The sequence below is a fragment of the Mesocricetus auratus genome, unplaced genomic scaffold (genome assembly GCF_017639785.1).
Source record: "Mesocricetus auratus isolate SY011 unplaced genomic scaffold, BCM_Maur_2.0 Super-Scaffold_100020, whole genome shotgun sequence".
In the NCBI taxonomy this organism is placed as follows: Eukaryota; Metazoa; Chordata; class Mammalia; order Rodentia; family Cricetidae; genus Mesocricetus; species Mesocricetus auratus.
In genome coordinates, this window is record NW_024429201.1 from 18,744,644 (window position 1) to 18,761,269 (window position 16,626).

Sequence of the window (16,626 nt, forward strand, 5' to 3'; positions counted from 1 at the left end):
AACACAGCCGTACTATCAGTTCTTGCTGACACAAACGACCTCACATTGTAGTAATGTGTCTGCTGCTTCTCATCCCACAGAGAAGAGAACAAAGCTGGCTATGGTGGCTCATGTCTGGAAAACAGCACTCTGGTAGCTGAGTGGGAGAATTATCAGGCATTCAGCATTAGCCTAGATGATAGTATAAGATATTACCTCAAAAAACAAAACAAACAAATAAACAAAAAACAAACACCAATAAAATAAAGGGAAAAAGTGAAGGAAAACAAAACAGCAAAGCAATTTCAGTTTCATGTGATAAAGCTCTTATATTTGGAAATTTTCAAATGATAAGTGGTTGGGGTTCCAGAAGAGAAAAAAGTAACAATGAGGCCTGGGGTGTGTGGAGATACCATGTCTATAGTGCCAGATTTTGGAAGTTTGAGAAAGGGGGATGAGGAGTTCATTGCTACCCTTGACTATATAGGGAATTCCAGACCAGCCTATGCTACACAAGACTCCCTAAAAAGGAAACAAAAACCCACAAAAGTGTGTGTGTGTGATAGCCGCTCTGCATCCTGGCCTATGATATGAAACACATAGTTACCAATAACCAAGGATGGAGGGAATACTTAATGATTTTAGCAGGACCATTCTTGTTCTACACCTTATTATTTTGATGCTATTACCCACATAGCATCATCACCTGTAGAGAGGATTATGTGCCACATTATACCATCTAGGAACACACTCTTGCAGATGTGTGAAATTCTTTCTTTTCTATCTAGAGCACTCCCTCCTTCAACCAGCACTGAGTGTAGACTGTGTTTAGAAGATGTTGGATTTAAGGCAGAGTTTTGATTTAATGACGGGTTTCTCTTTCACAGGACAGCACAGGGGGAAGCAGTCGTGAGGATGCAGGGGCATTTCTCTCCACCGTGGCTGGTGAGAACTTGAAAGCAGCATGGGATTATGTGTATTTTTACGTAGCTCCTTGAAAGGAAAGAGTGTTTATAGTTGTCCAAGGAGCTCCTAGAGAGGAGAGCACTGGCATGGAGGGTTCTGTGGACAACAGAGTGTCAGCATTCCTGTGACATCTTGAGAATGAATGCGGGACTAATGACAGCAGTCCTGGTGTCAGATCCAAACCCGCCAGTATTAAAAGCATCATGCAGCAAGCTCGTCTCCTGAGATCTTAATGGGAAATTGGGGTGCCAGAGTACTCTTAAGAAGCACACATTATGTCTGAATCCCAGGTCAAATCTGAGACGTGGACACATGATCCCACGTTCTGATTCTATGAAAAGGTCTGAGAGGATCTCAAGGGAGAACATGGGCATTAGAGGAAAGTCCTGATTCATCCATAGCAGACAGGCAGAACAGTGTAACAAACCCACCACAGCCTTGGCATTGAGAGGTTTGCTGCATTTCCTTCTTTTCCCCACAGATGTTGCTCCAAGTGAAGCCCAGGGATGTGAACGTCCACCCAGAGGTGCCTGCGTCCTCTCCACAGAGCTGGATCAGCGTGAGGCCCAGTGGCTTCAAGAGGCCAAGAGTCTGAGTGAGCAGCTGAGAGCAGCCTACACCAAAGCCGCTTTCCGCCACATAAATTTGCCAGAGGTGTGTTCCAGCCTAGGCACTGACCACTTGCTTGGCTGTGATCTGTCCATCGTCTCAAAGCACATCAGCAGGCCAGTGCAAGAGGCCTTGACGCTTCCTGAGATCTTCACCAACCTCAACTCTGTCCTGTGTGTGGAGGGGGAAACTGGCAGTGGGAAGACCACCTTCCTGAAGAAAACAGCCTTTCTCTGGGCATCGGGATGCTGCCCCCTGCTGAACAGGTTCCAGCTGGTCTTCTACATCTCCCTGCGTTCCAGCAGACCAGACCAGGGCCTGGCCAGCATCATCGGTGCCCAGCTCCTCGAGACAGGAGCGAGAGTTAGTGAGGTGTGTCTGAGTGACAGCATCCGGCAGTTGAAGCACCAGGTGCTCTTCCTGGTGGACGACTACAGTGGGATGGAGTCACTGCCCCAAGCCATAGAAACCCTGATTACAAAGAACTACTTGTCACAGACCTGCTTGTTGATCGCTGTCCATACCAACAGGGCCAGGGCCATCCGCCCATACCTAGACACGATTCTAGAGATCAGAGAGTTTCCCTTCTACAACACTATCTCTGTATTGCGGAAGATATTCTCACACAATATAATCCGTGTGCATAAGTTTATAAACTACTTTGGAAAGAATGAAGATTTACAGGGAATTCACAAAACCCCCCTCTTTATGGCAGCAGTCTGTACAGACTGGATTCAAAATCCTTCCGACCAGTCCTTTCATGATGTGGCCGTTTTCAAGTCCTATATGAAATATCTTTCCTTAAAGCACGAGGCTGCAGCTGAGCGTCTCAAGGCCACTGTGTCCTCATGTGGCCAGCTGGCCTTGACAGGGCTTTTCTCATCTTGCTTTGAGTTCAGTAGTGAGGATCTCACAGAAGCAGGAGTTGATGAAGGTGAAGATCTGACCACCTGCTTCATGAGCAAATTCACCGCCCAGAGACTGAGCCCAGTCTATCGCTTCTTGAGTCCTCTGTTCCAAGAATTTCTTGCTGCCATGAGGCTGACTGAACTCCTGGGTTCAGAAAGAGAGGAAGACCAAGGCCTGGGGCTTGATTATTTGAGACAAGTTAACTCACCCTTGAAGGCTGTGAGTGTCTACAACAATTTTTTGAAGTATATCTCCAGCCACCCTTCACCAAAGGCAGGGCCAAAAATTGTGTCTCACTTGCTTCAGTTGGTGAGTGATAAAGAGTCACTGGAGAACTTGTCTGAAAATGAGGATTATGGGAAACTCCATCCAGAAAGTTCCCAGAGGATGCAGTTTGTTTGGGGGTTGTGGCAGATTTTTCCCGAAGCTTTCTTGTTATTCGCTTCAGAAAATTTATTGAATGCTGCTCTAAAGTTTGCTTATGAAAGCAATGCAGTTACTTCCTGTTCTCCATTTATCTTGCAATTCCTTCGAGGAAGAACACTGGCTTTGAATGTATTGAATTTACAGTACTTTGGGGACCACCCAGAAAGCCTGCTATTATTGAAGAGTATTAAGGTCTCCATAACTGGAAATAACAGCGAACAGAGAATAGATTTTTCATACATGGAAAAAGGTTTTGAGAAAGTCCAGCCACCAACAATAGATGAGGATTATGCATCTGCCTTTCAATCTATTAATGAATGTGAAAAAAATTTAGCTGAAAAAGAGGATATCATAAAGAACTATGTGGCTATCCTACGCCAGGCACCACCAGACATCAGTGCTGGGTACTGGAAACTGTCACCCAAGCAGTACAAGATCCCTAGGCTGGAAGTTGGAGTGGCCAACATGGGTCCAGCAGACCAAGCACTGCTCCAGGTCCTAATGGAAATCTTCTCGGCATCGCAGGATATCGAACTCCGTTTGACACACAGCAGTGACTTTCTTGAAAGCATCCGTCCTGCTCTGGAGCTGCATAAAACCTCTGTCACCAAGTGCTCCCTGTGCAGACTGAGGCTCAGTGCAGCAGAACAGCAGCTGCTTCTCACCCTGCCTGCCTTGCGGTCTCTTGAGGTCTCAGGGACAAAGCAGTTGCCAGGTATCCCTGAGTGTCACACAGCCATTCTGGTTGACACTGTTTTCTCGTTCTTAGTTTTAGATGAATGAAGCGTCTCAGGGACAAGGTCATAAATGTGTCCTGATAGAAGAGATCTGAACACGTTCACTGTCTGGGCAGTGGATACATCAGTGAAAGGCCCTGAATCATAGGATGGCTTTGAAGTAACTCAGGAAAGCTAGGAAAACGTTACCATCAGTATTTCATCTCTCAAGGTCGTTAGTAAGGGAGGGTCAATCGCTTGTTATTGGTAAATGATGGCCTGTGTGTAAGATGATGCTGGAGAGTCTTCTGCACCCTGACTGCCTGAAAGAGGAGGGAGTTTAGCTTCTCCAGAAAACGAATTGAAAAGTGGGAACCATAAAGTCTTACTTAGGTTTCTATTACTGTAATTAAATATTCTGACCAGAAGCATATTGGGGCAGAAAGGGTTTTTCTCACCTTACCACTCCCGTGTCACATAGTCCATCACTGAAGGATGTCGTGGCCAGAACTCAGGCAGGAACCTGGAGGCAGAAACTGGAAAAGATACTAGGGAGGTGTGTTGCTTACTGGTTTCCTTTCCATGGTTGCTTATACAGCTGACTTCTTATTCAGCTCTGGACCACCTGCCCAAGGGTACCGTCTGCTCCGAGCTGGGCCCTCCCTTAAACGTCTTTATTCAAGACAATACCTTACAGGCTTGCCTTCATGCAACCTGATTGGGTCTCAGATAACCCTAGCCTGTTTCAAGTTGACAGAAATCAACCAGGTAAAATATCTGCTCCCAGTTGTGTCTTCCTTTAAGAAATATTTGATAGTTTTCAGTACAGACTGTACCTGACTTTCATTAAATTTGTTTATAGGTACTTATGAGTTTTGATAGCACTGTAATGCTTGGTTTTTAAATTTTTTATTACTAGTCTAAGCTTTTGTCTTTAGCTATCTGTTAGTAATGCTTTGCTTGTCTATATCTTTGTGTATTGCATCTTTTAATGGTGCAAGGTGTGTGTGTGTATTTGCAAATATGTCCATCAGCATGTGACCATGCTACAGCATGTGTGTGGAGGCAAAGGGACAACCTCAGGATTGCCATTCTTCCTTCTTCCATACAGATTTTAGGGACTGAAGTGAAGTTGGCAGGCTTGGGACAAGGGCTTTTTCTTGTGGAGCCATATTTCTGTGCCATACACCCCTCTTGTGTATGAAAGGCTCTTGTTAGCCTAGCCTGGCTTTGAACTCATTATGTCCTTGACCATTACCTTGAACTGCATTTTGTTGACATATCCTAAATGTCAGATACAGGCATGCTCCAATATCTAGCCTCAGAGAAAATAAAAATATTTTTGACTTTGAAAATAACTATAGTCGCCGGGCGTTGGTGGCACACACCTTTAATCCCAGCACTCGGGAGGCAGAGGCAGGCGGATCTCTGTGAGTTCGAGACCAGCCTGGACTACCAAGCGAGTTCCAGGACAGCCTCCAAAGCCACAGAGAAACCCTGTCTTGAAAAAACCAAAAAAAAAAAAAAAAAAAAAAAGAAAAGAACTATAAAAAAACAAAAGAAAAGAAATGTCATCTCACAGACTTAAAAAAAAGTTGCTTGTCTCGTGTAAAATAGAGATGCAGCAGGGCTGGCATGCTACTTGACAGTAGGGCTCTTCCCTATAATGCACAGAGTCCTGTGTTCAATCCCTGGCACTGCATGAACTGGGTATGGTGATACATGTGTGCAGTGTGAGCACTCAGGAAGATAAGAGGGTCAGGACTTCTGTAGTCAGTAATATTCCATTGTGTGTGTGTGTGATTGTGTGGATATGTACATATCATTGTGTGTGTATGTATGTATGTGTGTATCAATGTGTGTGTCGTTATGTGTGTTTATGTATGTATGCATCATGTGTGTGTGTGATTGTGTGGATATGTATATATGATTGTGTGTATATGTATGTATGTGTGTATCAATGTGTGTGTATCATTATGTGTGTTTATGTATGTATGCATCGTGTGCGTGTGTGTGTGTGTGTGTGATTGTGTGGATATGTATATATCATTGTGTGTGTATATATGTATGTGTATCAATGTGTGTGTATCATTATGTGTGTTTATGTATGTATGCATCATGTGTGTGTGTGATTGTGTGGATATGTATATATGATTGTGTGTATATGTATGTATGTGTGTATCAATGTGTGTGTATCATTATGTGTGTTTATGTATGTATGCATCGTGTGTGTGTGTGAGTGTGTGTGTGCGTGTGTGTGTGTGTGTGTGATTGTGTGGATATGTATATATCATTGTGTGTGTATGTATGTATGTGTGTATCAATGTGTGTGTATCATTATGTGTGTTTATGTATGTATGCATCGTGTGTGTGTGTGTGTGTGTGTGATTGTGTGGATATGTATATATGATTGTGTGTATATGTATGTATGTGTATCAATGTGTGTGTATCATTATGTGTGTTTATGTATGTATGCATCGTGTGTGTGTGTGTGTATGTGTGTGTGATTGTGTGGATATGTATATATCATTGTGTGTGTATGTATGTATGTGTGTATCAATGTGTGTGTATCATTATGTGTGTTTATGTATGTATGCATCATGTGTGTGTGTGTGTGATTGTGTGGATGTGTATATATCATTGTGTGTATATGTATGTATGTGTATCAATGTGTGTGTATCATTATGTGTGTTTATGTATGTATGCATCGTGTGTGTGTGTGTGTGTGTGTGATTGTGTGGATATGTATATATCATTGTGTGTGTATGTATGTATGTGTATCAATGTGTGTGTATCATTATGTGTGTTTATGTATGTATGCATCATGTGTGTGTGTGTGTGATTGTGTGGATATGTATATATCATTGTGTGTGTATGTATGTATGTGTGTATCAATGTGTGTGTATCATTATGTGTGTTTATGTATGTATGCATCGTGTGTGTGTGTGTATGTGTGTGTGATTGTGTGGATATGTATATATCATTGTGTGTATATGTATGTATGTGTGTATCAATGTGTGTGTATCATTATGTGTGTTTATGTATGTATGCATCGTGTGTGTGTGTGTGTGTGTGATTGTGTGGATATGTATATATCATTGTGTGTGTATGTATGTATGTGTGTATCAATGTGTGTGTATCATTATGTGTGTTTATGTATGTATGCATCGTGTGTGTGTGTGCGTGTGTGTGTGTGATTGTGTGGATATGTATATATCATTGTGTGTGTATATATGTATGTGTATCAATGTGTGTGTATCATTATGTGTGTTTATGTATGTATGCATCATGTGTGTGTGTGTGTGATTGTGTGGATATGTATATATCATTGTGTGTATATGTATGTATGTGTGTATCAATGTGTGTGTATCATTATGTGTGTTTATGTATGTATGCATCGTGTGTGTGTGTGTGTGTGATTGTGTGGATATGTACATATCATTGAGTGTGTATGTATGTATGTGTGTATCAATGTGTGTGTCGTTATGTGTGTTTATGTATGTATGCATCGTGGTGTGTGTGATTGTGTGGATATGTATATATGATTGTGTGTATATGTATGTATGTGTGTATCAATGTGTGTGTATCATTATGTGTGTTTATGTATGTATGCATCGTGTGTGTGTGTGCGTGTGTGTGTGTGATTGTGTGGATATGTATATATCATTGTGTGTGTATATATGTATGTGTATCAATGTGTGTGTATCATTATGTGTGTTTATGTATGTATGCATCAAGTGTGTGTGTGTGTGATTGTGTGGATATGTATATATCATTGTGTGTATATGTATGTATGTGTGTATCAATGTGTGTGTATCATTATGTGTGTTTATGTATGTATGCATCGTGTGTGTGTGTGTGTGTGATTGTGTGGATATGTACATATCATTGAGTGTGTATGTATGTATGTGTGTATCAATGTGTGTGTCATTATATGTGTTTATGTATGTATGCATCGTGTGTGTGTGTGATTGTGTGGATATGTATATATGATTGTGTGTATATGTATGTATGTGTGTATCAATGTGTGTGTATCATTATGTGTGTTTATGTATGTATGCATCGTGTGTGTGTGTGTGTGTGTGTGTGATTGTGTGGATATGTATATATCATTGTGTGTGTATGTATGTATGTGTGTATCAATGTGTGTGTCATTATGTGTGTTTATGTATGTATGCATCGTGTGTGTGTGTGTGTGTGTATGTGTGTGTGATTGTGTGGATATGTATATATCATTGTGTGTGTATATATGTATGTGTATCAATGTGTGTGTATCATTATGTGTGTTTATGTATGTATGCATCGTGTGTGTGTGTGATTGTGTGTGTGCGTGAGTGTGTGTGCGTGTGTGTGCGTGTGTGTGTGTGTGTGATTGTGTGGATATGTATATATCATTGTGTGTGTATGTATGTATGTGTGTATCAATGTGTGTGTATCATTATGTGTGTTTATGTATGTATGCATCGTGTGTGTGTGTGTGTGTGTGTGTGTGTGTGCGTGAGTGTTCTGTTTTGCTTGTCCCTACATCCATTGATGAGCACTGGTTGTTTCCATTTTCTATGTATTATAGGAATGCTGTCATGATCATGCTCATTTGTGTTAAAAGCATCTGTTTGATCCCTGCTGTCAGTTGTTTTGGGAATATTTCTAGGAGTAGACTTGCCTTCTCATATGGCAATTCTAGTGGTTTCAGACAGGGTCTCACTCTACAGCCTAGGCTATCCTTGGTACTCACGATGTAGCACAGGCTGGCCTTAATCTCATGGTAACCTTCCTCCCTCACCCATCGGCCACCACATTTCCTGTGTACCCCTTTGAGGACATTCCCAGCTGTGTTCCCTGCCTCATTTCCCTCCCATCCGCAAAGAGTCTCCAGCTTCTCCACGCCTTCCTTGGCCTCGTTTTTACTTTGCTTTGCTGCATCACGAACATATTCTCGTATAACTGAATGAGACTGAGTATATTCTCAACTGCTCGTAGTTTCCTTATTTTTATAGATGTCTATCCAAATTATTTTTAATTTAAAAGATTTTCCTAAAAGTAACTGGGTCATTCTTTTAATATTGACACTCTAAGGGCTGAGGTAGGAGGGCTGCCCTAAGTCTGAGCCAGCTCTACACAGTGAGTTCATGATCAACCTGGGCAATAGAGCAAGACCCTTTCTCAAACAAAACAAAATTATTCTGTTGTAGGAGTTCTTTGTGTATTGTAAATATTGAACTCTCACGTTACAAAGGAAGAATCTCACTGGGAGAGCACTTGCCCACCAAGTTCAAGGCTCTGGATTCCTTCCATCCCTAGAATGACAAAAATAAATCTCTCAAAACCCTTATCAGACACACGGTTTGAAAACTGTTTTCTCCCATTCTGTAGATTGCCATTTCACCTCTTTAATGTCCTCTGATGCATGAACAATTGTTTTTGTTGTTGTTGTTTTTTTTTTTTTTTTGGTTTTTACGAGACAGGGTTTATCTGTATTGTTTCGGAGGCTATCGGTCCAGCCTGGCCTCGAACTCACAGAGATCCGCCTGCCTCTGCCTCCCGAGTGCTGGGATTAAAGGTGTGCGCCACCACCGCCCGGCTCAACAATTGTTAATTTTGATGAAGTTTAATTTATCTTTTTTTTTCTTGCTACCATTTTTATAGTGTTTTTAAGGATTCAATGTTGTGATGATTACCTGTGAGTGTTACAGCCCTGGAGAGACAGACTTGAGAAGTCAGGCTTACCTGAAGCTATGAAGGGACAGCTCTGGAGAGAAAGGTACCCTGACTTGGCAGGAAGTCAGGCTGTACCTGAAGCTGGCATGCAGTGGAGAATGGTCTCCCCGAAGGACATAGCAATCCTGCTCCCCTCCCATGGAAGGCCAGTACAACTGAGCTCTTCTATGCCCACCCCTTAAAGAGAACTTCCCAGCAGAGGTATCCATTTTCTCTCAGCTCTGTCCCAAGATGGTATGTCTGCATCACTCTGCTAAAAGGGAAACCCCTGCAGAAATGTAGCAATCTCCTCTGGCTCCAGGGACAAGTTGTTAACTTTTTCTATTCAGCAGCAACCAAAGGGAAGTCTCAGCAAAGGTTCTACTCCAAGTTGTTAGTTTTTCTGTTTAGCACCCCAAAGGAATGTCTCAGCAAAGGTTCTTAAGCTCTGTGCTTGCAAAAGAAGGTCTTCAGCCAAAACTCTTTTAAGAAAGAAATTTATTGGGCTGGAGAGATGTCTCAAGCTGTCAAAGGCTAGGCTCACAACCAAAAATATAAGAAAGTGATTTATTTGGGAAGGAGTCCAGTAGGGTGAGTTCCTCTGCCGGGATGGAAAAGGGCAGCCAGAAACTGAGCAGGCACAGGACTTACACAGGGCTTCTCAGGGGCAGAGTTTTTTCAGGGAGAAGACTTTTCTGCCCAGGGATTGGTTAGTTTCCTGCTCAAGGATTGGTTGGTTTAGTTGGTTAAGGGGCAGAGTTGGCTCTGGTTTCAGAGCCAAACTGTGCCTCTTTTACTGGCCCCTTTTAGCTTTTTGGCTCTAGTTTGAGGTCCAAGGAGTATTTCTTTTACTATCTCTGATTCTAAGGCCAAAGTGTATTTCTTTGGCTCTGATTTCAGGCTCAGGATGTGTTTCTTAGATTCTGTGTTCAGAGCCAGGGTGTGTTTCTTTGGCTCCTCTTTTACCCTACATTTCCTGTTTCCTTCTAGTATGTATGTATATATGTATGTATGTATGTATAATTTATTCTATGTGTCTTTTACAACATGTATCTTGATCCCATTCATTTCCCTGTCCCTTTGCCTCTTCCCTCTACCCCTGCAACCTGTACACAAATACAACATTTAAGAGAGAAAGGGGGGAAATTAGAAACCTCATCGTGGAAGCTGCAGTGTGACACAGTGAGTCACACCATAGACCCCTTTGTCCATTATTTTTACTTGTTCGTTGCAGAGACTCATGGATTGAGTGTAGGCAGAGTTTCTCTGTGTCTCAGCAGCTGCTCCCAAATAGCCACTCAGAGCCTGCTACTAATTGCAAATGCTCGGCTGACAGCTTAGGCCTGCTGCTAGCTAGGTCTTACAGCTTAACCCATTTCAATCAGTCGCATGCTGCCACATGTTTCATTGCTCGATACCTCACTTTGTATAGGGCCTGCTCCCTCTGTGCCTGACTGGCAGCTCCTCTAACTCTGCCCTTTTCTCCAAAATCTCTCCGCTCAGAAAATTCTGTCTAGCTATCAACCAATGAGATTTTTTTTCTTAACAATGAGAGCAATACAAGATTGTTACTAAGCAGTCTGGTTCAAGACCTCTTGCTTCTACTACACTGTCAATGCTGGGTCCTCATTAGGACTCTTCCTAGGTATCCTGTTGTTGCCCGAATCATGGAGATCTTGCAGCTTTGGGTCTTCCGGTCAGTTCCTTCACATGCTCCAGCAGTTCATAAATGAGTGTATTTTAGGGCAGATCAAGTTATACCCCAGGGGCTGGGGCTGGGAAGCTGTAGGCTTAGTCCACCAGATGAGAAATGGGGACAGTTCTCCCATGTTTACAGCAGGGCTGGCTCACCCACATCTGTGCTAATAGGGTAGGCTCTTCTGCTTTTAGGACTACAAAGCCAGCTAGCTCTCCTACCTGCCCCAGGCATTGGTTTTAGTTCTTATATGTGTCATTAATTAACTTCAAGTTATATTTTATGAGTTGGAAACATCCTTTTGCTTGTGCAAAACCATTTGTTCCCGAGCTGGAGAGATGGCTCAGGGGTTAACAGCCTTGACTGCTCTTCCAGAGGTCCTGAGTTCAATTCCCAACAACCACATGGTGGCTCACAACCATCCATAATGAAATCTGTTGCCTTCTTCTCTTGTGTAGGTATATATGCAAGCAGAACACTGTATACATGATAAGTAAATCAATCTTGGAAAAAATTGTTCCCACACTGTTGGTTGGGGAGATGCTGAGGGATCCCTGCAGGTGACATACAGCTGGCCATGAGAAGAGACCGGAATGAAAACCCAACAACCTGGATCAGACTTCAGGGAGTCTAATAACAGGCTGTTTGTTCCAGGGTTTTTAAGCCCAGTACAATCTGGACAAAAGTTTCATGATGTAATACAATACCCATTGCACAAGGAAGTGTAATTACTTTGAAACTCAAGTTGAGGTACATGTTATCTCTTCCAAAAAGATGGGTTCTGGAGATAGGCTACCTGTACTAGCTTAAGGGCCTAAGGGTCTGGCCTGATCTTGGTCATACAGATAGCATAGCAGTCATTAGGACTATTAGCCACCTCTGGCCCTGGTTGTGGTAGGACCTCTGGCTTTTGGGTCATTTAGATTACTAGTCACCTCCAGTCTTGGTTGTTGGCCTGGCCCAACAGATGACACAGATCCCCAGGCAGTTAATCACTTCCAATTCCCAGCTTCCTGGATGGAAGAACAGATTTTTCATCTTTCCAGTTGGAAAGACGGTTCTGTATGTTTAACATTCCTGGTTTCTCTGGAGATCTGTGGGAGCAAGCACCTGCATGCTATGCCCCCAACAAGATGTCTTAAATGGGAGTGCTCTGTGACCAGGACATGATGCAGATGGTGGGATCTTCTTGGATGTGCCTCCTAAACAGATGCTAGCATCTCTGAGAAGTTTCCTTATGAAAATATCTAAGAATGACAGCACACTCCCCCCACATGGGTCTCTTGAGTGATGGATACTGTGTGCTGCTTTCCAGATCAACTCTTCGCTAACTTGGACAAGTTCCCAAACCTGCGAGAACTGTCTGTGAGACTAGATGGCATACCCGATGTGCTGTCTGTCTTCCCTGGAGACCTCCCAAACCTCCACCACATGGAGAAGCTATCCATCCAAACTTCCACAGAGTCTGACCTCTCCAAACTGGGTAAGGATGGTGCCTGGATCTCTCAGGTCATGGTTCAGCTGGAAAAGCTACTTGGCTAACAATCATTAGAATCATTAGATCATTAGTTAAAACTTCTGTGTGTCTGACAGTGTGAACTGTGTCCATGGGAAGGTGTGGGAACAGTAAGGGGGCAGACATGTATTTGTAACCCTGAGTCCTTAACATGACTGGAACTGTTCTGAACTCTTCACAGATACTAACTCACTCTTCATACCACTGTGTGAGAGAAGGCTGACTTTTAACTGGGGAAACTGAGTCAGCAATTGCTCAGGTTTATCTAGCTAAGAAAATGTATCTTCAAAAGAGAAGGTTTGAGCCCATGGCCTGAGTGTTGAACTCCCAACACACTTCCTCTCCAAGGCATTTTGTGGAGTCTATTTCTTTCGCTGTTGTTTTAGTGGCACTCGGCGATCTGCCTGCCGAGGGAGAAAGAAATCTGACTGGGGGCAACCTGGATGTTCTCTCCATTTCTCCCTATCCCAGCCTCTTGTTGATGGACAGCTGTACAGACATCTTTCTAGAACATGTAATTTAGCAAAATGACTCAAGCACCACCAGACCCTTAATTTGGAAAACCCTGAACACTGCGGACTAAAGAAATGGAAAAGAGGGGACCAGAGTGGGGCTTGGTTGCTCATGCTTATAATCACAGCACTTGGGAGTCTGCCTCAGGACTATCACAACTTCAAAGCCAACCTATCTATGTGGTGATTTCCAGGCTAACATGATCTACAGAAATAAAACCAAACAAAAAAACAAAATTTCTGTCCCGAAAGATGGGTCAGTGGGTGCTTGCTGCCAAGCCCAGTAACACCTTAGGTCTGTGGGATCCCATGGCAAAAGAATAGAACAGATTTTCTCAAAAATTGTCTTCTGACCACGTGTGGATTATGTGTCACACACACACACACACACACACACACACACACACACAGTTATTTAATTAAAAACATTTTTAAGTTGTGCCTCAGAGTTGACCTGTCTTTTATATTACTCTGTACAGAGTTCCCAATGTGTCAGGGCAGTATGCAAACACAGAGATATCAGGCCGCTGTCGCTGAAGGTGAAATATGGAGAAGAGAAAACTGACCCAGAGAGGGTCAGGAACTTGCCCCATCTCATCTGCTCCCTAGTCAGTTGCAGAAGCTGAGCACACGCCCAATGTGGCCTGAGCACTGGATCACTGCATCACTGCCTGTTTAATCGGTGTGGCTGGAGAGCACGGATTGAGAGGCCAGGTCAGAAGGGAACTTGCAGCCTTCTCTAATTTCTGAAAATCCTTCCTCTTTTCCAGTTAAATTGATTCAGAACTCTCCCGATCTTCATGTTTTCCACCTGAAATGTGATTTCTTTTCGGATTTTGAGTCTCTCATGGCTGTGCTTGCTTCCTGCAAGAAACTCAGAGAGATTGAGTTTTCTGGACAATGCTTTGAAACCAGGCCATTTGGTAAGAACTGTGTAACTTTGACTCCAGATGCCCCTGTGCACAAAGTCATTAAATACTCTAGAGTGAAATGCAACTGATGTCACAGGAACTGTGACGGCACCTGACTTCAGTGAGTCTTTCACGGCAATGACATGTACCTGTGTCTACAGTGTGAACATTTCCCTTTCAGAGTTGTTTCCTCTGCCTAGTCATAGTGATTCAATCTGCATAGTACATCACCTTACATCACTTTGAGATGATATTCCTCTGTGTCACAGGAAATGTATCTGAACTAACTAAATTTATTTTCCCTTTCCTAGTGGCTATTTTGCCAAATTTTGTTTCACTGAAGATATTGAATCTCAGACACCAAAAATTTCCAGATAAAGAAACATCAGAAAAGTTTGGTGAGTTTATAAAACAGTGTTTCTTAATATGCTCTTTCTCCTCCCCTTTCTCCACATTGTCCTTCAGTGAACCCACCGCAAAGCAGGCAGTGCACAGCTGTCCCTTGGCATCCATGGCAGCTGGGTCCAGGACCTCTGCTGATGTAAACACTAGAAGATCCTCCTCTCCATGATATAAAATGGTGCAGTGTTTGCCCATGACCCCACATATCCTCCATATACTTTAAACCATCTCTCAATTGTTTACAATGCCTACTGCAATGTGACTGTGTTGTTCTGGGAGTAATGAGGGGGAAATGTCTGTATGTGTTTGGCACAGACAGGATTTTTAGAAGTTGAACCTGTAGCTGGTGGAAAGTGCTGATACAGAGTCAGCTGTACCAGCTGTGCTGGTCCTTAGGAGGACACCTTAGTGATGATGCTCGGTGTCATCCCCAGATGCCATCACTGTTGGTCCCACACGTGCCCACACTTGACCTCATTAGATGCAATGTTGTCAGGCTCACCGACTTCTTAGGAGAGAATTTGGCCACGATAGCATTGTGTAACTCATTGTCTGGCGTCCACTCCAAATATGCTTTGTCCTTTTCGTTTCAATGGTTTCAGAATACATATTAAAACTTCTATTTATTTTAAGAAAACTAAATTGTGATAACCATATTGAACAAAATGCTAGGTGTAGAGAGTTTATATACTGTTTTGAGTTAAAAGGAAAAAGTTTAGAGAAGTATTGTGCTTACCTGGCAGTCACTAGTAGGCTAAGCAGAAAGTGGGGAGACAACGCCGGGCGTTGGTGGCGCACGCCTTTAATCCCAGCACTCGGGAGGCAGAGGCAGGCGGATCTCTGTGAGTTCCAGGCCAGGCTGGACCGACAGCCTCCAAAACAATACAGAGAAACCCTGTCTCGTAAAACAAAAAATAAAAATAAAAAAAGAAAGTGGGGAGACAAAGCTGCTATGGGGTACAGAGCTCTGTCTTCACAGTGCTTCCCAGATTTCAGTGTGCGTAAGAGCCCCCTCCCTTCTGTGGAGGCATCTGCTGTGTGTTTGCTTTGGTTCTGGAGGTGCTGGTAGTCGGGTGGGGTAAAGCAGCAGAGACAACATCAGGTCACTGTCACATGTCTCAGGTTAACTATGTAAAATGCATACTGACTAGAATAAGAGTCAAATCTCTCTACTGCTGGAAAGGAAAATTACAAGAATGAAACAGGGAGCTGGTGATCCCCAGACATAAGGAAGCAAGTATTTGGATTCCTGTGCCCAGCTTGGAATGAGGCCTTAATGAAGTGAATTATTTTTCTTTTTTTTTGTTTTTTGTTTTTTGTTTTTTGTTTTTCGAGACAGGGTTTCTCTGTGGCTTTGGAGGCTGTCCTGGAACTCACTTTGTAGACCAGGCTGGCCTCGAAGGCGTGCGACACCAACGCCCGGCTTATTTTTCCTTTTTTAAAATGAGTACATATTGAGGATTTTCCTCACAGATGTCTGTCAGACTTACAGAATTTTCAAGAAAAAGGCTTGGGAGGTGGCTCAGGAAGTAAGAAGCCTGGCACCAAGGTTGACAACCTGAGTTGGATCCTTGGGACCTATATGATGGGAGGAGGGAGAGCCCACCTCTGCAAGCTGTCCTCTGCCTCTAAATCCCTAAACCCACACCATGTCACACATATGTCAACCAACATGTACACATACAATAAGTACATACAGATATAATTCAAGTTGTTTTTAAATGTCAGGAAGAAAGAATCACAAATTGGAAATATTGATGCAGATTTGGTTTGTTAGCCCATAAACATACATAAATGCATATATAGAAATCTAGGTTTCTATACACAAGTAGCTCTTGGGACAGTCACCAGTCACATGAGAGACCAGAATGCATTCTACCAGTAATAGACACCAGCACTCAGCTGTTCACTTCTATAACGTGTAGTCTTCCCGCCAGCCTGCTTCCAGAGACACACCAGTCCCAAATGAACACACAGGAGACTATATTACTAATGAAGCTGTTGACCATTTGCTATTGTTTCTCATTGGCTAGCTCTGACTTAATTATTGACCCATAATTGCTAACATATATTTTTATAAGATCTTATCTTACCGAGAATACAGACTTGCGTCCCTTCTTGGGAATCACATGGCAATGACTCCCTCCACTACATTTCCCAGAATCCTCCTGGACTCCTAGTCCCACCTATCTTGCCTGCCTATTGGCCAACAGTGCTTTATTTCCATATACACAGGACTTCCCCATCACACTTCTTTTCTATGTTAAACAGTTCTGTTTTCTGTACA

General features: G+C 42.9%; 1 protein-coding gene across 1 annotated transcript in view; it reads left to right on the forward strand.

Moving 5' to 3' along the window:
• The window catches only part of LOC101825710 (baculoviral IAP repeat-containing protein 1b-like), a 45,841-nt gene that overhangs the window by 21,922 nt on the left and 7,293 nt on the right, over nt 1–16,626 (forward strand). Inside the window, exons 9-13 of the mRNA XM_040728851.1 lie at nt 867–924; nt 1,427–3,604; nt 12,314–12,481; nt 13,797–13,949; nt 14,249–14,335. Of these exons, the coding sequence (XP_040584785.1) occupies nt 867–924; nt 1,427–3,604; nt 12,314–12,481; nt 13,797–13,949; nt 14,249–14,335 (2,644 nt within the window). The remainder of the gene's footprint in view (nt 1–866; nt 925–1,426; nt 3,605–12,313; nt 12,482–13,796; nt 13,950–14,248; nt 14,336–16,626) is intronic.